Source organism: Megalops cyprinoides, chromosome 15 (genome assembly GCF_013368585.1).
Source record: "Megalops cyprinoides isolate fMegCyp1 chromosome 15, fMegCyp1.pri, whole genome shotgun sequence".
NCBI lineage: Eukaryota > Metazoa > Chordata > Actinopteri > Elopiformes > Megalopidae > Megalops > Megalops cyprinoides.
In genome coordinates, this window is record NC_050597.1 from 25,096,521 (window position 1) to 25,117,573 (window position 21,053).

General features: G+C 44.8%; 1 protein-coding gene across 1 annotated transcript in view; it reads left to right on the forward strand.

Annotated features, from left to right (window-relative positions):
* The first annotated feature begins 680 nt into the window (after positions 1–680).
* Positions 681–21,053, forward strand: part of ninl (ninein-like) — a 31,078-nt gene continuing 10,705 nt past the window's right edge. The window contains exons 1-16 of the mRNA XM_036546738.1: positions 681–872; positions 3,316–3,523; positions 4,152–4,248; positions 6,665–6,864; positions 11,903–11,969; positions 12,505–12,695; positions 13,017–13,175; positions 14,449–14,616; positions 15,438–15,574; positions 16,129–16,269; positions 16,989–17,163; positions 17,606–17,716; positions 18,132–18,221; positions 19,693–19,840; positions 20,147–20,215; positions 20,401–20,522. Coding sequence (XP_036402631.1) covers positions 3,341–3,523; positions 4,152–4,248; positions 6,665–6,864; positions 11,903–11,969; positions 12,505–12,695; positions 13,017–13,175; positions 14,449–14,616; positions 15,438–15,574; positions 16,129–16,269; positions 16,989–17,163; positions 17,606–17,716; positions 18,132–18,221; positions 19,693–19,840; positions 20,147–20,215; positions 20,401–20,522 — 2,058 coding nt within the window. The 5' untranslated portion in view covers positions 681–872; positions 3,316–3,340. The remainder of the gene's footprint in view (positions 873–3,315; positions 3,524–4,151; positions 4,249–6,664; positions 6,865–11,902; positions 11,970–12,504; positions 12,696–13,016; positions 13,176–14,448; positions 14,617–15,437; positions 15,575–16,128; positions 16,270–16,988; positions 17,164–17,605; positions 17,717–18,131; positions 18,222–19,692; positions 19,841–20,146; positions 20,216–20,400; positions 20,523–21,053) is intronic.

Genomic DNA, 21,053 nt, shown 5'->3' on the forward strand with positions numbered 1-21,053 from the left:
TGAATGTGGATGGCTAAACACTGACTAATAACATCTTTGGTTATTATATGATATTGATAATAAACTCCTCTTGAGATAGGGCAGTCTACCATTAACCCCCCCCCCCCCCCCAACTTAATCTTAAAAGAAAAATGTGCACAAACATTTGTGAATCAGACCCCGAATGAGCGTTACATTGGCATTGATTGGTGATAATTTGTGTGGGGACCCCTCGTGGACTGGAGTCCGGCGTCGTACTATCTGCCTTTGTCACCGTCACAGAGTACATTGCGAAAGTTTTGTTTGTTTTACGTTATCATGCTATTGCTAACATGCAGTAAACACCCTCTATGTATTTGTCACAGATTTATGAACAGATAAAATGTCTGCTAAGTTTTCTCAAAGCTTTATTTGTACCATTTGCTCACTAGCCCCGTCGATTTTTTTTCTTCTTTTGCAGTATTTGTAAGAACAAATAAAAATCGGTAACAGAAACAGGTGAACCAGAATGAAGAGCTGCTGGTGCTCCTGCTATACTCGGCCGCCTATCCAGCAGGGGCTGCGAACTCTATCCCGAAGCTCCTTTCCCCTCTCAGCATCACTAGATGAGTGGCAGCCTTGCGTTTAGTACCGCCCCGTACCAACCGCTGCATGATAGGACCAAATGCTCGAGAGAGCCCACAATACGGTGTCCCGCACAGTATTGTAACGGTTCTAGCTGGAAAACGTACATGCTTTTGGCAACTTTTGGAAATGTAAAAGAAACGGAACTTTTCCAACCATAGAATCCGATTCTCTAACGACCCAAGGTTCTTAGTATGATGCGACAACATTTACGCGTTTGTAAACGTTGGTGAATTTTATCTCGGAGCAGCGGCGTTGACTACTGAACGGTGAGATGCAAACAGCATTCTGTAATGTTACGTGTCATGTTCTACCATTCTCGAGCCGTCCCGTTATTGTGCAGCAGGGTCGTTTCAGAGCCAGCAAGTGGAGGTGATTACACTTTACGAATGACCGGCAATTGGGCGAGAGAAAAAGTAGCTTTGCCCTGTCTCGAAAGTTTGTGTCTTTCCTCATTTTGTCTTGTCTATTGTTTCGCAATGGTTGGATCTCCGTTCCCATGGTGAAGCGTGCTGGAGAGACGCCTGCAAGTACTTGAAGGGGAGACATGAAAACAAAACGAAGTCAGCTGTGTTTTCCACTGCATGTGACACAGGATATTGAATTCACTGGTTTTTAATCAAAACATGCCCAATTGTTTGTCAAGATATATTTTATACAGATCTGCAACTATGAAAGACAGAGCATAACGCTTTAGGCTATCGTGCTACATTTCGGTTTCGGTTGTTGCATTCGCTTACGACATAGACTAGCAAATGATGAAAAAAAAAAAACAAATTTTACATTTTTAAAACGCGTCAACAAAAGGAGACAAAGTTGTGCTGATTGTAATCAGAACCTGCTCGTTACTGTCGTCTAATACTGAACTGCTCGGCTGTCCATGTGTTGCATTGTCAGCCCAAACCGCTGTGCTCTGCAATGTAGCTTATTAATGTATTTTAGTGGGTGAATACATAAAACGACTCATTCGTGTATTGTTTTTACTTTGGATATGCAGTGTTCACAGTAGTGTTTGGGTAGGCTAAATACATTCAGGTGGATATATTTGTCCTGAAGTCAATGTGCGTTTACTTGTAGCCCGTGTCGTGCAGTAGCTGTCCTCCAAAACACTTAACGTCCGTGTGTAAATAAATACACTTGTTTCTCCACAAAAACATTTTGTCAATTTGAAAAATATTCTGACAGTCTCTTGTGTTCAGTTCGGTAACTGAATGGTGCCTGTGTGCCTCTTAAGTAAAATATCCCAGAGTTACAATGACCTGTGGTGATTTTCTAGCCTTCAGTGAAAGACTCGGTGGACAGGTGCGATGATTGATTAACCATATACAAACCTGTGTTGTTAATGTCCAGGTTGAACACCGTGATTCTACAGATTTAGGCCTATGTACACTCAATAAATCATTGCATATGTAGCTATCTTTGTTAACATAATGTCGACTCACATCATGCCTGCAGATATACAATCTTATTGTCGTGAATTGCATCGAGCGTTTATGGAATTGTACATCATGTGCATCTTAGCTTTCCACACAGAAAGTTAAAACATGTTTTTATGTTATTAAATCTAAAGGATATTCTCCCTCGTTTCAAAATGTATTTATGGAAATTTGATTTCCTGAATGGAATTTTGCCGTTCTCTGCCTTTGAAAATCCGTTTGTATTCTTAAAAGGTTTCAGCAGAAATAACCATTGGTCATTATCATAACATCCTTAGTGTATAATAGTTATGCCATTCGTTTACATAATAGTTATATTATTAGTTCTACATTATGAGACGTTTTAAGAAAATGTCTGTGGTGGTTATTCCCCTGTGGCACAAAATAACTGATGGTAATCAGTTCTTTTTGTAGGACGATGAAAAACAGGAAAGATTCCTAAAGTCGGTAGTGAGCAAGTTTTTATTATTGTTATTGAGTTTCGTTTAACAGTGACTCAAAATCGAAGTAGATGTCAGCAGCGTAGATGGCTATGCTAAGTCCCCATATGCTTACTCGATGCCTCCAGTTGACGCTCAACCCGTACAGTTAACGGCGACAAAACCTTTCTTACATAATCTCTGCCGGGATCTAAAAACCGACGTTGGAATTTAATGCCAGACTTGCCGGCCAGCGCAGATGTTTTTGGCTTTGGGTCGGTTTCTGGAATGCTAGAGGCTCAATGCCCAGACTTTATGAGCACAGGATAGGTGGACGCTGTTTTGACTGCCTCTTTTTCTATTTGAAGCAATTTCCTGGTTTAGCGAATCTACAGGGTCTTTCCCTGAAGCTGTAGAGGTAACTATATGAAAAGCGAATGCTGTTTTCCAATATAGTGAGTTTTTTGTTGCTCCGGCTAGCTCTCCTCGCACACCCCCGCTGTTTTGTCAGGTTTTGCCCTAGAAAACTCAGGTGCTGACAGAGCACTTAGATGATGTAAGTGTTGGCCATCTTCGCTTCTGTACGTTGCAACCTGCTTGAATGGAAATCGTGTTCGTGACCTAGTTTTACGAAGCGTTTATGGATGTTGACGTTTATGTGCGTGCTTGCGCATGTTAGGAGAGCGGTGAATGTACCGACGGTCTGTACAACACTGCGCGCATGTTAGCGCGTATGTATGAGTTTGAGAAGGAGAGATCTCCCAGAAAGTTAGTAAAGCCCCAGACAGCAGTAGATCCACTCCCTAACAGCGGCCTCTGTGTCCCCCCTCTCTCCCCCTCCCACCCTCTGTGGTCAGGAGCTCGGCCGCAGCATGCTGTGGGATGGATGAGGAAGAGCAGAACCGCTACGTGGTCCAGCTGAAGGAGGAGTTCGACAGCTGCGACACCACGGGCACTGGGTACCTGGACAAGGAGGAGCTGACCGCTCTGTGCCACAAGCTGCATCTGGACGCCCACCTCCCGCTGCTGCTCGACACGCTGCTGGGCCCTCACCACTATGCCAGGGTACGAGAGCGCCAGGCCCCCTGTCATAGCCTGTCTGCTAACACGGGGCAGCATGCCACCTCTTAGGCTAGTTATGTTTGGGGTGGGTGGGGATTGGACAGTTTTGTTAAGCTGCCAGTGACAGATCCAGGGAGATATTAGTGACCTTTGACCTATGCAGATACCCTTAACTCGTTATAGTATTTGGGTTAAAGGTTTGATTAAGTCAGTTCTTGCCTTTGTTCTTATTGGGCGGAAGTACATTTATGATTGAGTTGGTGATGATTTTACATTTATTCTATTAATCACTTCATTTAATTATTTAACAATAATACTTTTCTTTGTGCCATTGCCTCTTGTGTACATAAATGGTTGTTACATTATTTATTTGCCTATCAGTCTTATCCCTTATTCTGGGTGACTTGCATATATATTTTTTTTATTTTTGATATGTTACCAAATTAAAATTTCAAATGGACATTTATGAGTACCTTACTGAATAGGTACAACTGCAGTGCCCCATTAGGGTGTTTACCAGACACCCTCTGGTCATCAGCATAGTTCCTTAATGACTGCACCATACTAATGCACCAGTGTTACATGACATAGAATGTCCTACAATGTTTTGTGCTTTGTTTTTTTATGGCAGGTGAATTTCGAGGAGTTTAAGGAAGGTTTTGTGGCAGTGCTCTCACGCTCTCTGGATCTCAGCACTTCCGAGGAGGAGAGTAGCTACTTGGAGCCAGGTATCTAAATCGAAGGCTTCAGGATTTGGCTCTAACAATTCTCAGAGGGTGGTTATATTATGGAGAAAATTCACTTCACAGTTGTCATTTAACATTTTATGTCTAATATGTCCTTGAATTTAAATGAAGTTTTCTTTTTGGAAAAAAAAGACCAGGAAGGAAGTGGCAAAGAAAGTTTGTTGTGAGACATACAGTATCACATATAGAAAGAATGGCAAAGCAAAGGTTTTTCCTGCTGAAAAAGCCAATTTATAAACGGTTGGTATTTCCAACCAAACACTTCCCCGGGTGTCATATTCTCATATAGCCACCTGACATGTCCTTGGGTTGCAGCGAGATCCTGGTAGAAGCCTGCCATGAACAAGGCTCCCAGAATGTTTGTACAACACACAAACTTTATGTAAACACAGGGAGTACTTTTGAATAATGGTGCCTGCTAACCGTAAAAATAACAAACCCAAGGCCCGTGCGTGTTGTTGGTTATGGGGTCTGTGCTAATACTACCATGCAGCCAGTGCTGACTTTAAATAGCAAGACATTGCCCACTGTGGTTAGAATAATTGTCATTCCTTAATTATTATGCGATATGGTAAGAACACTGTCCATTTGTGTTTACCATTGAGTGGACTTTGCATCTATTTTCATAATGTAAGGTATGTGTTTTCATCGGGAGGTTTGAGCTGTGCTTACCATTGCACTGTTTCCAGTGCTCTTCACGTAATACGATGTCATAACAGGCTTGAAAGAAACAGCGGGCCTCCTCTGCTGAGCCTTGAACAATGCGCACGAGGTACATTCGGACTTCCATAATCCCCTTACATTTACCGTGCCCGAAAATGCTCAAGTCGATTGTCACTTTGCATAGCGGAATTCACAGCACAGCTCAGAGTAAGAATTACTGCTGTGGCTACGGCTACCAGCTGCCTCTGCCGAAATAATGTCCCTTTCATATAATGTAAACCGAGCTCAGAGAACGCTTTAGAGGTTAATTATAATCCGCTCCATATGGAAAGGTTAATGTCCGTGGAATGTAGGAAATTATTTTGAGTTTCTCAGCATTACTTGGCCTCCTGCGCTTTTCAGAGACAGTACTGCATGCAGTGGCGACAACGTAATAATAGACACAATTTTTTTTTACATAGTTGGTGTTTTTTTAACCACCAGCTATGTTGTGAGACTTGCATATATGCATGTGTTTCTTTCAAAGGGAAGGCTTAATTTATAATCATAATGGGAATGAACATATGTATTTAAACCCTCAGCATGAGTATTGTACATTATTCATTGTAAAACCATAAAATGTTGGGTTGGGTGGTACCACTTTGTAAGAGTATAAAACATATGGAGCACTGCAGCTTGATCTTTGAAATTGACAGGACTTTTGTGCCTGTAAACCTAAATTACAAACCAAACCAAACTCAATCTTTTCTAATTTGGTCACATAGGTTTTCTTTCCAATGTCATATTAGCTAAGAGAATGTTCACATCCACTACTAAAATGCTAGCATTTCTTGTAAAAGGTATTCCATAGCTCAGTGCTTTAGGTGTTTCTGTGTTTATATAAACAGACAGCCAGTATTTTTGGTACCTTTTGATAAGGCAAGATGAATGACCAGAACATCACATCACAATAATTAAGCAGATTTTAATAGTAGTCAGAGCTACCACTTTTTGTTTTTTATTGTAATTTTTTTGAGCTGTTCCTCTGTTTTCTAAAAGGTAGATGACTCTGGTCTTGTATACTTTTGAAAACTTAAGATGTATTTCTTAAATGTTCCCACCTATGTCCTGTAGCATAGAATTCTCAGTGTTAAACCAGCCGTGACCAGTTTCCCTTGCCTGCAGGTTGTGAGAGCAAATGAGTAACAAAGTTTGATCACTGGTCTATTCGGTTCTCCTTTGTGACATCACTACAGTCTGAATGACCCTTTATACTTAGTGTATTAGGTCCTTGTGATAAGTTAACCATCTGAAATCCCCAAATAAACAGCCTTGAAGAATGACCTTGTCCATGACTAGGTCTGTTGTTAGAAGCTATATGTAATTAAGAGGGGGGAAAGTGTGGTGGTGGCATCAAGAGTGTTCTGTAAGTCTAGGGTTTGCAGGTCCAAATTCTGTGTGATACACTATTCTGACAACTGTAATTAATGTGCTTTATTGTAACCTACCTGTATAACTGGGTAATATGTCAAGTGGAAGGTGTGCATGACCCTGAAGCAATAAATGAGAGGCTGAAGTCAATCCATAGCAGCACTTTCAATATAAACCTAGGGCTGTGTATCTGCAGGAGGGTTTTTTCTTTGAGTTTCCCCACACAACCCATTGTATCTACAAGCCATTGAGTGAATATTTTAAATGTCAGTATCCTTTTATCCACATGTCTGTGTGTCCCTTCTGTCTCTGTCTGACCATTCAGTGGTACCGGAGGAGGTGAAGCCCAAATTTGTGAAGGGGACAAAGCGTTACGGCCGCCGGTCTCGCCCAGACGGACCCGATTCGGAGCTGACCGCTGATTCGGAAGAGACGCCCCCTCTCAGGCCGGAGCAGGCTGAGCCCTTTCCCACTGGCGTCCGGAGGGCCAAGCTCAGACGCTCCACCTCGCTAGAGAGCGTAGAGGTCAGTACCTGGGGGGGGGGGGGGGGGGACATAGCCTTTGTGGTGGCCTGGGTTCAAACCCCGACAGCCAAAGGGGCTGGGGTTCATAGGCTACTTCCACGGAGGGTGAGCTACACTGGTGCCCCCTGCCCAGGACAATCGAAACTAATTACAGAGTGCATACAAGCCACAAGTCTACTGGCCCAGGGGGGACAAAGTTCTGCTGTGATGTAAACAGCCATGCGTGAGCAGAGGTTCTGCACAATTAGGAAATGTTTTAGTCTCTGTTTCATATTGATTGATGCCAAGTGACCTAGATTGGTGGTTCTGAGCCAGGGGTTCAAGGACCCCCAGGGGGTACATGGAGCCTCATAAGGGGTGTGGGAGATACTTTTTGAGGAGTGAAAGGTGTATTAGGCATTTATAGAATATGACACATTTACCAAAATAAAAATTAAAATAGCTGTTGCCAGTGAGAGGGGGTACCAGTTGCCTTATTTTGAGACCAAGGGGTACACATGCGGGAAAGCTTTAAAATCCCCACTAATGGGGGTGGGGGGGAGGGGGGTTATTTCTGCATATAAAGGGTTTCAGGATGAAGCAAAACTGTGGTTATGTGGATGCTGCAATTAGGATTTTTGCACAACTAACTGCCATTTTAAGGCTCACATTCATGGGTGCATTGTTAAAGCACAGGTATTTACAGTATCTATAAATATATGGTAATGTTTGTCAGGGGATCTGGGGGAATTTTTGCAAGTAATTTCATGGATTGTGGCATGTCTTTGGCTGCCACACGTTTATGGTCAGTACGTTTTCAAACTTGCTGAGTTTCAAGACATTTTTATTTCTGTTTTATGAATCATGAATGTTGGAGGCCCTTGTGGTTAAGTAGCCCTGGACACATTGTGAGCAATTTCAGTTGGGTGCACCTTTTAGCATACACCCTGATGGAGGTATCATTGCTGTGTGCTTTCTTTCTTCTGGTTTTACTCCTTTGATGAAAGGACACTGTGTGTTTGGGAGATCCCGTGTCTGAACCTGAGCAGTTCACAGTAACGTAGCTTTGCATCTGCAGTGCTCCATTTTTGGGCTGCTGGGTACCTGAACTGGTGCTGGTTCAGGAAAATTAGTGCAGACGGTTCCAAGGCAAGGAAGTGTGGAATGCACGACTGGTTGCCGGCTCATTTCCTTCCACCACACTTCATTGTGTTGGTATTGGCTGCAGATCAAAGGCATTTCTCTCTGCAGGGCCAGAGGGAGGTCTGTCTGCTGGTCTGTCTGTCTGTCTGTACAGTTAAAGTCACTTGCCTCTCTCCTTCTCTCAGGCTGCTGTAATATTTGTGGGACCAGCAATGGGGTGATGTCACCTGTAGCTAAAAAGGAAGAAAGTATAAACCAGGCACATGACATTTTGGTCCCAAGAGGGGCTCTGTGTTTAATTTCACCCCCATCTGATTCAGCTCCAGTCACCTCTGACTCATGGTCTGGACTAGCTGTGCATTGCGACCTATGTGATAAACCTAAGCCATTACAGCCTTGCAAGACCCCTTACTCCTGGCGTAGGCCCAGCACTCCACTCACCAAAATGTTAACCTAGTTGAGCAGAATGGCACTGTTTAGTTAATGAGCCAGGAAGTGGCAATTGTTGGCCTCCCCATGTGGTCACTCGACTAAATGGTTTCCTTTTGATAGTAAACAGGTGGGCAGTCTTCTTGCAGCAGGCACCCTATGGTTAAGGGCACGTCTCTCTGAGCAGATGGGGGTCATATGCACCCTTTGACCTTGTTTTAGGTGGTATCTCAGCCTACTATTTTGGTATGTGTGCTTGTCTCTATTTGATGATAGGGCAGAGATCTGTTTGGCTCCATGTGGCTGCGTGTGTTGTAGGGAGGGGGGTCGCAGATATTTAGTAGCTAATTAAGAGCTTTGTAATTGTAACGGTGGTTTTCAAACACACACACACACACACACACACAGTTTGGTCAATGGACTCAACCCTACATTTTCTTTTTATTTTCTTCAGGACAGTAGAATTAAAACTACTGATGCACGCGAAGGCTTAGGCCAAGACATCTGTGTTTTTATTCCTCTGTACAAAAAGATAAATTTGAAGAGCTCAGTCCATTGACTCGTGTGTGTGGGAACAACTTTTACAATATATTCAGTGTTCCTTTAGAGAAAAGTAATAGACTGAGCTCTGAGAGTTGGCAAGCTGTTTAAGAAGTCATAAGGAAACAGAAACGAAAATAATGTGGAGAAAGACCTGCTTGTGTGTGGCAGTGCACACGTTTCATATGACAAAGGCAGTGGTGCAAAGGCTAGTTAAAATATGGATTTGTACATTGATGTTGCCCTGAGGTTCGTTCAGCTATCAGCTCGGACCTAACGTTAGCGAGGTAGTGCTATTGGATTATTGGCTAGAGCACCCAAGTGAAAAGTCCTGACTGGGACACTGCTCATCATTGCTGTACCCTTGAGCAAGGGTCATCTGAACCACTCAAATTAAACCACAGGCGTACCACCAAGCACCCCAAGTTGCCGCGGATAAGTAATAACGTAACGCAAATCCGTGGTGGATTTTAATTGAGATATTGTTCTCTGCCGTTTCACAATTGCCGGTCTTTTTATAGAAACCCATCCTTTTATCCTAGATTTGATTCGGCCATTTGGAATATTTAGACCTTTTACATAAGCGCGCTCTGACAGTACTGATGACCGGGGAGATTACGTGTTACTAAAGCCATTCAAACCTACGTCACGCCATACTGCCAGATCCCCTGGCCCTCTCTCATTGGGCGCGCAAAAAAACCCTTTTCCAACGAATAATCTCTTTAATAGTTAATGTTAGCAGCAGTTTAGGCATTGCGTAAGGGGCTTTAAAACTCAATGGATTCCAACTGCAGGATGGAGCGAACCATGCAGACACCGCGGCAGCGATGGTATTATGTGGGAGTTTAGACCGGTTCGCTCAGGTGCGCCGTTTGTTGCAGCCGGAAACGCGTGGCCAGGCTAAGCCAAAACAAACCGGGTTCTAATGCGCTGCAACCCGTATTGCTGTAAATGTGTCCAACTGCAATGTGCACTCGGTATCACTGTGTTATGTAAATTATTGAGCCGGTCCGGATGAATGTTGCATGTAGGTTTCCGTTTTGTCGAGGCGTGTGTTATATGTCGACCGCCTGTGATTGAGTCGGGTGCCTCCCGTCTCTGAGGTCGCTGTGCCTGGTCGCAATGATTCTAGCAGACAAAAACCCATTAATGTTTCACCGTAACTGGGCTGAATTTCGTTATGAATGTTCATTACAGATTTATGTTCATTCATTTTTATGTCGGCACGTTGAGAGACAGGCTCTACCGCTGGTAATCATGTATGTTTTAATGTCACTTGGGTAGATGACCTAATTAAAAATACATCATCATTACTTGGTTTAGGAGCGGTATACTTAGTAGTAGTACTACTAATATTAATAATCATAATTGCTAATAATCTGAAAATCTGCACCCTGAAGTGGCCTGGTCTTGGACGAGAAACAAGGTGTTCTTGGAAAATAAAATCCCAAATGAAGCATATTGGTTTTTCCCATCTGAAAAGCACTCTGTGGATGGTTATGTAATGTTATTCAATATTTAAAGCCAGCGAAGTGATTGTGGCCAGTCTGTTATTTAACAGTCAGCCTTGGATCTGTGGTTGTTACTGGAAGTTGTATCTGACTGTGTTATAAGGATATTCAATAATTAAAGTGCACTGTACCCATTTCATGATGGCTCGTGCTGATGTAACTGAGAGAAAATGTGTGTGTATGTGAGAGAGCATGTGCATGCATTTGTGTATCTGTGCTTGCATGTTGGTCTTCAGTCAGATCCACTGTATTTTTCAGTGTTCGCATTTGAATCAAGTTGTATATCCTTGATCGAATATTTGACCTTTTATTGTTCAGAAAATCAAGGTTGTTTAAAGAGTCTATGAATATATATTTTTTTAATTTTTCAGAGCTGGATGTTAGATTGTCACCAAGGTACAAGGGTTTTTTTTAATAAAAGATTGACTTTCATGAAGGTTTCTGAGAATGTCTGGTTCCACAGTGAACTTTAGTTACCTAGTTACCTGCCTCTTTATACCACTAGAGGGAGCTTTAGGATAATAGAATAAAATTTAAACGCTACCGTCTACAGTCTAACAATCCGCTAAACACAATGCGGATTCACCATTCCTGACTCATGACGTAAGCAGTCTTACAACTGGCACATTTACATCTCTGGCAAGTACTGTGTGCACTGAACCTGAACAAATGTGAAATGGGTGTATATGTAACTTAGAAAGCATCACTACATAGTAAATTCAAACTCCCCACATGTGGATTAGGCCTTAAGCCCCTCTGCATGAGAGCACAGGAGCCATATGCTGCAGAAAACCATGGATTATAGTTGAAATCACAGTCCACTAGTTGTTCTTGCTCAGCCAGGCAGAAGTAATAGAGGGGGCTCAAATTCCTAGTGGTTATGGTATTGTTCTTTGATGTCACTACACTACATGAACACATACACACACACACAATCACAGTGGCTCAATCACACACATGCTCTCAGCATGGATCAGCCAAAGGGGATGGCAAATAGTTTTGCTTGCATTTTTTTGTAAACATAATCATCAGTGGTATGTAAACACCACCATTATCATTGTCTTCAGACCATGTCAGAATCATACACAGGAAGCGAAACAATGCCATTTAGGGTCACGACTGGAACTTGAGCTTGGGCTAGTGTCTGGGACTGTGATTTGTTGAAAATGCAATGATGATGTTTATGTAAGATACGCGTGCAGTAACCTGTGGCTTGAGGCCTGTCGTGTGAGCTGCAGCTAAGCGACAGTGACAGTATTCTAAGACTGGCATGTAGCGTGACACAAGTGCCTTAGCTAACATGACAGAAGAGGTCACATGTGTCAATAGCAACTGGAATCACAGTAATGCTTGTAAAGCCTTCACACATTCTGAGGGCTCTGAATATCTAGTGTATGTCTAATGCCAACACAGCCCTTTTTTCCTCTTCCTTTCAGAGTCTTAAGTCTGATGAGGAAACAGGAAGCAATAAGGAAGCCACTCACCAGACCTTTGAGGCACAAGGTACCGACTTACAATCTGAGCCTGCATGGAACTGTGGGATAGCATGAGACTCCCTCTGGAGGTGACTGGGCACTAGCACTTCATTGTTGGTTATTGTCGATTCACCTCATGCAGCAGACACTGAAGCTTGGTTGCTCAATATTTGCCACGTTTATCTTGGGAGTGAATTGGGAAAGACATCCCCTTTGAAGTTACAGCTGAGTTCTCAGGTCAGAGGCCACAAGTCAGACCTGGCCTCACTGCTACTACTTTAAGTAGTGAGACTTACCTTTCTGCCTGTGAACATGCTGTATATATGTACTGATTGTGCCTAAATTAAACAGAGCACACCATAAATCCAGCAGGCATTTGCTCATAAGCAACATCTCTAACAATGCAAGGTTAGTAGAATGTTATGTTAGTAGAACAACATTATAGACTTTTCCGAAGTCCAGGAGGGTTTTGCTAAAGGTCCCAGATGGTGGTTGGCTGTAGTGCACTGTCTGCAAACCTTACATGTCATTAATGTCCTGCCCGTCCTGTCGGGGTGTCCCAGGCCAGCTGAAGCGATGGAAGCGAGATGCCCTGGAGAGCCCCCGGCGCTCCCCCGGCCCGCGGGCGGACATGGAGGACGGGCACATGCAGGCGGTGTGCGAGGAGCTCGGGGTGGGCGGGGGCGGCTTCCTGACCAGGCAGGAGCTGTCTGTCGTCTGTGAGACTCTCGGCCTGCGGGACCTGCGCACTGAGGTACGGCGCTCAACAGCTGTGGGTACCAGGATTATTAACCCCGCAAATTAGTGGTACATATTAGTTATGTTGGTCGTGATTGTGACTGTTGTAATCATGACTGTTTGACGATTAGTGTGCACAGTAATAAAAATCTCCCAGGTGGGAAGACCAGAGGGCACCCTCGACGTATAAAATTATGGCAGTTGTTGACAAATTATTATGCCAGTTTTGCAACATTTTAATGCCACGGCGAAGCTGGGAAGAAATCAGTGTGATACGTCTGCCGCTGTGCAACCTAAGGGCTGATGAACCTTCGTGTGCGTGTGTGTGTGTGTATAGGAGCTGGATGCCCTCTTCAAGAGGCTGGACAAGGACAATGATGGCAGGATCAGTCTGAGGGAGTTCCAAAAGGGCCTCTTCAAACATGGAGGCGTCCTCGCCCCCACCTCATCCTCCACTCCAATCCGCTCACACCCCCAGCAGCGCTCACTCTCGCAGGTGAGACCTGCACACATACTGTGGAGCGGCAGCTATGTTTCTGTTCTAATAACTGTGCATAAGGACAGGCAAATACACATGTATTCAGCGCATCCTCTCTGACCTACCTCTGCAAGTAGAATGTGCACATTTACATCTTAAGTAAAATTTTACAATTTCTTAAATGGCAGTGTTTTTCTTTTATATTGCCAGGACAGGCAAATTGCACAGTAGCAAAGAAAGGACTTCACTACAAGGGTGTTGGCAAAAAGTAATGTTTTACTGTCTTTTTACATTAAAGTATATTAAAATATTTCTTTGACAACAAGACAGAGAGAAAATGAAACAAAAAAAAAAAAATCCCAGAACAGTCCAAGAAGAAGAAAAGATTTTCACCTTATTTCTGTGCGGTCAATCAAGGTGATCCAATCCAGTGATTGGTTGATTGATATCAGATCATGCTCAAAACTCAAGAGTCAGTCTTCCAGCAGACACTAATTACCTAATTAGCTGATGGGGGTGGAGCTACCTGCTCCATGCCACATTCCTCACAAAGGAAGTATATCTCGGCATGCCCCGTGAAACACACAGAGGATCCAGGATGATGTACTGCACCTCAGACCTCATCTCTAGTTGTGGCTTACTAACATGGAGGAAAAGGGACAGCATCTGCTCCCTCACCAGCAGAAGAGGGCCCTCTGTTCAGGTGAATTACCTGTGAGTTTGTCAGGCCCTTCAGCTGTTTCCATTCGTTAGTGATTTTGTGGGCACACGTGAGCTGTGTTTTAGTCTGGGTTTTTTTTTTTTTTTTTTTGCTTTTTTTCTTGGCAAGAAGCAGCGGTCAGGCTGGGACTCCGTAGTGCTGACTGTTATGGGGTGAAACGTAACCCTAACCCTGCCTCGCCTCTCCAGCCTTACATATCCCAATTAATTTTCTGCTGGGGCAGCAGTGTGGCGCGCACAAGGATACTGAAACGAGGCTAAGCCAGATTACGCGTCATGCCACCAAAAGCATTCGTTACTGGAACGAATAAATGATTTGAACTGCCAAAGCGCTTTAATTTGAGCGATTGTTACACAACGTGGAGGGCGGCGGAGGGTGGAGACCCGGGCTACCCTGAGAGGTAGCGGAGGCGGGGTCACTGTAAGGCCATGTGCTGCACAGGCGCCTTGCAGAAAGAACCTCTGTGTAGAGCGCCTTCAGTACGCTCCGACCGCACTGCGGGCGAGCAGCCGAGCCGAGAATCATCGGCACACTCTGACCATGGCCTGTGTCCCCTCCGCTGCCCTTCAGGCCTTTGAGGACAGCTCGGTGCGGTCCACCTCGCCCTCACTCCTCTCGGCCACAGTGGGCCAGCGCCTCCTGACCCGGCTGGATGATGGGTCGGGCTTCACCAGTCCGGACAGGATCATCACCCTCTGGAGTGACGAGGGCATACGGAACAGCAGGGACATCCTACAGGTATGAGCTGTAAAATACCAGGGCGCTGACCCTGTCCATGCCCTTTTTTGCACAGTAATTAAAGAAGTGATCTATATATTTTCTGTACAGAAATTTCTGGTCATACATTGCCTTACTGCATATTTCAATACACTCTTTGTCTGAAGCTGTTTTAGGGGGTGTGTTAAGTTTTTTTTTTTTTTTTTAAATCCTTTTGCTGTCATAGTTACAGAATACTTCAGAGCTCATACAGGTCCTCAAATGTCCTTGAGAAGCTGATTGCTTTGTCTGAATTGCTACTTGAATTGATTTAATAGGCTAGTTCCTCAGTTATGAACAGTCTAGCATTTTAAAGGAACTGAAATCTTCAAAGGCACACTGAGGGATTTTGAACAGGCCTGGGAGAGGAGATTCACATGCTTGTTTTTTAATACACATCAGGGGGTTACTGAAACAGGGTATATCTGGTTCTCATTGCCAAAGAATGGCTTCATTGTGATGTTTCATCATAAAAATTCAGGAATCCTTAGTGTGCACACCGAGTGTGAAAAGGATAAGGGGCAGATGGAATTGAAATGCTTTCCATAGACAATTCAGAATTTTCCTCATAAAGTTCAGGCATTATATTGCATTAAGTTATTGACATTTAACAGATGCTCTTATCCAGAGCAACTTACATACGTTACAGTTTTTACATTTTATCCATTTATACAGCTGCATATTTACTGAGGCAATTGTGGGTTAAGTACCTTGCACAAGGGTACAGCAGCAGTGGCTCATCTGGGAATCGAACCAGCAACCTTTCAGTTAAAAAGCCCCCCCCCCTCTGTGTCCCACCTCAGACGCTAGACTTCTCGCTGGACGAGAAGCTGAGCTTGGCCGAGCTGACCCTGGCGCTGGACAATGAGCTGCTGGTCAGTGGGAATGGGATCCACCAGGCCGCCCTCATCTCCTACAAGAATGAGATCCAGTTCCTGCAGTAGGTGCCCCCTGCCCGGGTTCCTGTACTTCAGAGATTAGAGATTTGGAGCCAAACAGCAAGCTGAATGAGCTGTCACATGATGTTGAGTGACATTAAATGACGGCCTGCCTTGTGTGGGAGCTTATTTCCATATGAAACAGTGCAGTAGTTGTGGAAACAGCAGTTTGTTGGATCCAGCTTATGCCTCTACCCAGAGGTGAAAAACATGTGGCTTATTTTGATAAATTTATTGATAATATTTACATCCATGGTTTCCATGTATAAAATACATGGTATGCTATAAATTGGTTAAAAGTAGCCTTACTTTTTAAAATGTATTTGTAAAGCTCTGTACTTCTGAAGACAAAAAACATGCTGCTCGTAAGTTAGCTGACAGGCAATATTGATTAAAGGCTGCTATGATGAGGATGTGAGATATGCTTTTCTGGTATTCGTTTTGTCTGTGGTAGTGATATTTAATATTGTCTGTATATTGCTTTAAGAACTGATCATGCTGACCTCATGGTGTGTCCCTGTATTGAAACGGTTGTCCAATATGTTGCGCCCCCTAGGGTCCAGGTGGACCAGGCCGGCCGGGAACGGGACAAGGCCAAGGTGGACCTGGACCGGGCCGAGCGGCGGAACCTGCAGCTGGTCAGGGAGGTGGAGGACCGCCAAGCGACCATGGAGTCGCTCAACGAGACCAAAATGCGGTACGGCTCCTTCCCCATTCCTCCCTCCTCGTTCTAGCCATGCCTTTCACCCTGTGTCATCGCTCTGCCGTGGCGGGGAGCCCGCCGGGCTGGTCCGACTGGAAGCTCAAGGACAGGGGATGGCAACACTGTTTCACCTCAGGGAACACTGGTCTTGCTGTCAAGCTTGAGGGTGGGGGCGGATCCTCTGAAGCACATGGGCTTCTCTTACAGTGAAGAGAGGAGGCTTATGGGATTGTCTCTGCAGACACCTTCACCTCACAGGACCTACTCCTGTTTAAAGGAAAAAAACTGAAATTGATCTTAACATTTGATGTGAAATTATATAAATGTGAAATGATCCACTTTGTGCAAAGCATCAACGCTGATACATGATGCGGTATTTAACGGATGGAATATGAATGGACAGTACTGGAAATTTGCCAGAAATATTTCAGCATTGTCAGTGGATTGGGTCCAGTGGGCAACACCAGTATTGCCATTCTGGCGTTTTGTTGAGATACTTCATTGTTGGAATGGATTTAGTATGTATGCGCTGTCTCCTGTTTGACAGAACTACACAGCTGCCGTTGCTTGGAATGACTTGAGGAGCCTTTTGGCTCTGTCAGTGCCTCAGTGTGTAGTTCTCTCTCCGCCTGAGCTGGGCAACCCATCTGTAATTGATGTATTGAATAGACAGATGGGGCGTGTCTGAGTGTGTGCTGTCCTCTGATTGGCAGGGGCCTGGAACAGGAGTACCGGGACAGGCTGACAGCCTTGCGGAGCGAGTCGGAGCAGGAGAGCGAGGTACTGCTGCAGCAGGCGGAGCGTGAGAAAGCCCGGCTGCAGCAGGAAGTGGAGACCCTGCGGGCCCAGGATGCTAATCTACAGGAGGAAATCGGCACAGCCAATCAGGTGACAGAATCCTTCTGACTCAAGCAATCAAATATTCTCTATAGTGAGTGTAGCAGATTCAATTTATGGGAATTTTTTAATCAGTGGGGAATTTTGTGTATGGGGGGGGGCACAAATTGTCCTATGAACTCTTCATGATTGTGCCACACTGACACATTTCTGCTCAGCATGTTTCTCACTGTTGAGGCCAAGATTAAGCCAAATGAAAAGATCGGATTAGGGGCCATGTGATTTTGATTTTCTGCTTTCTTTCCCCCTGCTTGCCACACTCCCCTGCGACTGCCATTTGGCCGGCCATGCTTCCCTCTGTAAACGATCTTCCCCGTAAACGTGCCTCATTAATTATTCCATTGTTCCCTCTGTGGTGAGCGGAGCGTGTGGCGTGCGTCGGGTGCGAGGGTGTTAATAGCACTGTGTAACAGCAGCCACTCTGCTGCAACAGGAGAACATCCGGCTGGAGAAGGAGGTCGGTCAGCTGAAGGGGAAGCTGTCGGAGGCGGAGACCACCGTCTCCAGGCTGCAGAGGGACCTGGACCAACTCCTCACGGATAAGGTACGGGACAGACCCGGAAATGGCTGCCAGTGGTGCAACGTCACATTGACCCAAGCTTTGCCTGCTTTCAACAGTGTTGACTCTGTTTTGAAAAGACATCAGTACCTTTTCATCATGTTCTTTATCTGTTATGAGTAACCTTGTTTCTCTGTAAAAGGGCAGATTGACCCCCATAGCTTAAACTGAGCCTTATTGCAAATGACTGATGTCAAATGTTCAGTGCTTGCCAGTTTTGCAAGCATGCATTAATAAAATTGATGAAAATTATAAATCAGTTGGAGCCTGAAACGTACCACTGCAGTGTAATTTTCAGCCTAATTTCTTCCTGGTTGTTGAGAAGCGCTGAGGACTAGAGCCAGTTATGACAGGTGCATGACAGTGGTCTGATCTTGTGTGTGACTCGTTTGATTGGCAGTTTGGTGGCCTGGACCCACATCACACCGGCATGCTGAGCCAGGAGGAGCGCTTCTCCCAGATCATCAGGGAGTACGAGCTGCAGTGCCGGGTGAGTGTGAAGCCATGCTCTGGGGGGAGGGGGGTGAAATTAACCAGCAGCTTCTGTTCACTTTAATGGAGGCTGGAGTATGGAGTGCTAGCCATGCTAATCATGCTAGTCTACACTTTTCCTGGCTGGCTGTCTGGCTGTATACATCTCTGAATAGAATCACTAGTGTATCTCACTATCTCAGTCGTAATCGCAGCGTCGTTGAGTTTTGCTCGCCAGTGTCCGCTGTGCTGGTATCCAGGGAGACCTGGGCTCTGTTCCATTTTCCTGTAGCTGAAGTGTTTTGATTACGTGCCTCACTGAAGGGTTCAGCTGTGCTGTCTCAGCTGCTGGTGAAGCCCACGACACCCCTCCTCCGGCACGCTGTTTCAAACAGGTGTACGTCGTAGTTCATTTTCCCACCCAAGCTGTGGTCTGCTATGGTTTGTTTGCGTGCGGGCTTTGACCCTTCAGGCTGCAACATCACATCGCATCGCATGCAGTGATGAACTCCATAAACCAGTATCAGTTCGGTTTGCTGAACGTCCAAACCTCCCGTCTGTCTGTCAAGGCCGGTTTGCCAAAACCTCGGTCCCTCTGATGTGCTGTATGAAAGTCAAGCCTCTCTCTCTTATTCTAATGCCTCCTGTTTTTTGGGGAAACCTAGAAAGTTAAGGTGAGCATTCTCTTGGTGTAATTTGTGGCCAGGTCCTCTTGTGAAAATTGAAGTTGTTTTTATTTTTGCTGTGGTTTATTCACAAGTACAAAAGCATGCGGCAGAACAAGCTAGCTTTGTTCTTCGTTTGCAGATTGGTGCCAAAAAGTTAGATAATGGTGTGTCTGCTGTAGCTGTGTGTGAGTGGTTTGTATTTATTCACAAAAAAACAGGTGCACACATCACATCCAAAGAATTTTCTAGATGTAGTGTACAATGAGAAACGCAGTCAAGAAAGCATTAATTGTTGTATGAGTTGTATTTATGTAAAGCAAAACCTGGAGAGAAATTATATTCCAATAGCACAAATGATTTTTTTGAACAGATATAATAACTAAATGAATGCAGTTTCTTCTGGAAACCTGTCAGGTTTTCATGGCATGCAGTTTGCAGTGGAAGATTATGCATACCTATCAGTGCCTGCTGTAGTTAGAAAGCAGTGAATGTGGATTGGTGAAGCGTCTTTGTAACTGAAATTTATGGAGCAGTATTGTGTGTGTGTGTGTGTATGGCTTGTTGGGAAGGGTGTCATAATAGGTGCTGTATACTATTGTGTGTCCTCTGTTTAAGTGTAGGTGTTGCATGTGTTAGCTGGGGGCAAAAAAGACCTATGGTGCCTTTTGACACATTGTGAGATCATGGGTGAATCATGTTTTGATGCTACATGGTCCTGTGGTCTTTGTGTGTATGGGCGAGCTCTGGTGACTCTTGCCATATAGTGAGACCGTGGGCAATTTGTGTTTAACGCTACATGATCCTGTGATATTCGTGTCACAGGAACTCCGGGACAGGAATGACGAGTTGAATTCTGAGCTGGAGATGCTAAAGAGCCAGGGGGCGGGGCGGAGGTCCAGGCGGTCACGGGACAGTATGTTCGCCCACACCTGGTCCAGCCGACGAGCGCTAACCACAGAGTCGGATTCTGGTAACTCCTTCTCCCTGACTACGTTTCTCTGCCTATCTGATTCCCTGTCTCCCTCTGCCTCTGAATCTCGTTCTGCCTCTCCTTACTTTCCTTCTGTTTGCCTTTTCCTCTCTCTCTAGATTCCTCTGCCTTATCTCCCTCCCTCTCTCACTAACAGTTGTTCTCATACCCGCCCACTTTCACACTCACTTGCTCTCTGTCTGTCTCTCTCTCTCCTCATACCTCACTCTTGCTCAGGAACTGCAGACATTTTGACAGTGTGTTTCTTTGAGTCAGGCTCTTTCCCGTTTTGCTCACGTACTGTAGATGACCCTGAGATGAAGAAGAGTACCTCTCCACTCGCCAGGAAAAAGCTCCAGGTGGCAGATAAAAATGGTAAGAATGGCTCGGCAACAATCCTTAACTTCCCCGACCTCCCAAAACACACTCACACACAAACACACACACATAGACACACAGACACAGGCAGACAGACACACACAATATCTCTGAGAAATGTTGAGCTCCAGCGTGATAAATCGCACATTAAATCCTGGTGGTTCGGCCTGGTTTCTCCTCAGGCCTGGGCTCCCTGGAGGCCCTCTCAGGCAACATGAGCATCGAGACAGAACTGGCTGTGGAGCAGCTGAAGGAGAAGCACAGCCAGGAGGTGCAGGACTTGAAGATCCAGCTGGAAACCAAGGTATGACACTGCCGCCACGCCCCCTCGCCTACACTCTAGGCAACAGAGACTAGGAAGGGAAAGGCTGAAACACAAATGAACTGTCTCATCCCCCCAGGGCGTGAGTTGCAGGTATTTTAGTTTTGTTTACGTCATAGCATTGTTTTTCCATAAGGGCAATTTACATTTGCTTGCATTACCTCACATGCTCAGCTTCATTACAGGCTGCCTTGGATCGATCTCGTATTTTTAATTCTTTAGGAGTGGAAGGCATGAATTTAAAAATGAAACTAACCAATGACCAAATTAAACCATTTGGTTGGACATAAATAGGAACCACATTATTCATGGCACACGTGGTTGGCTCATTCCAGCAAAAGTTTCCCAGGGATTAATGAGTTTAATATTAAATTTTATAATAATAGACCTAAATGCATTTTAATTGGCTCCATTACGCAGCTGGGCCCCTGCTTGTTTCCCTACTCAACCTGCACATCAGCAGTCATTTCCCACTTGGGGGTTTAAGTCCCTGCTGCTATTCCACAATGTACT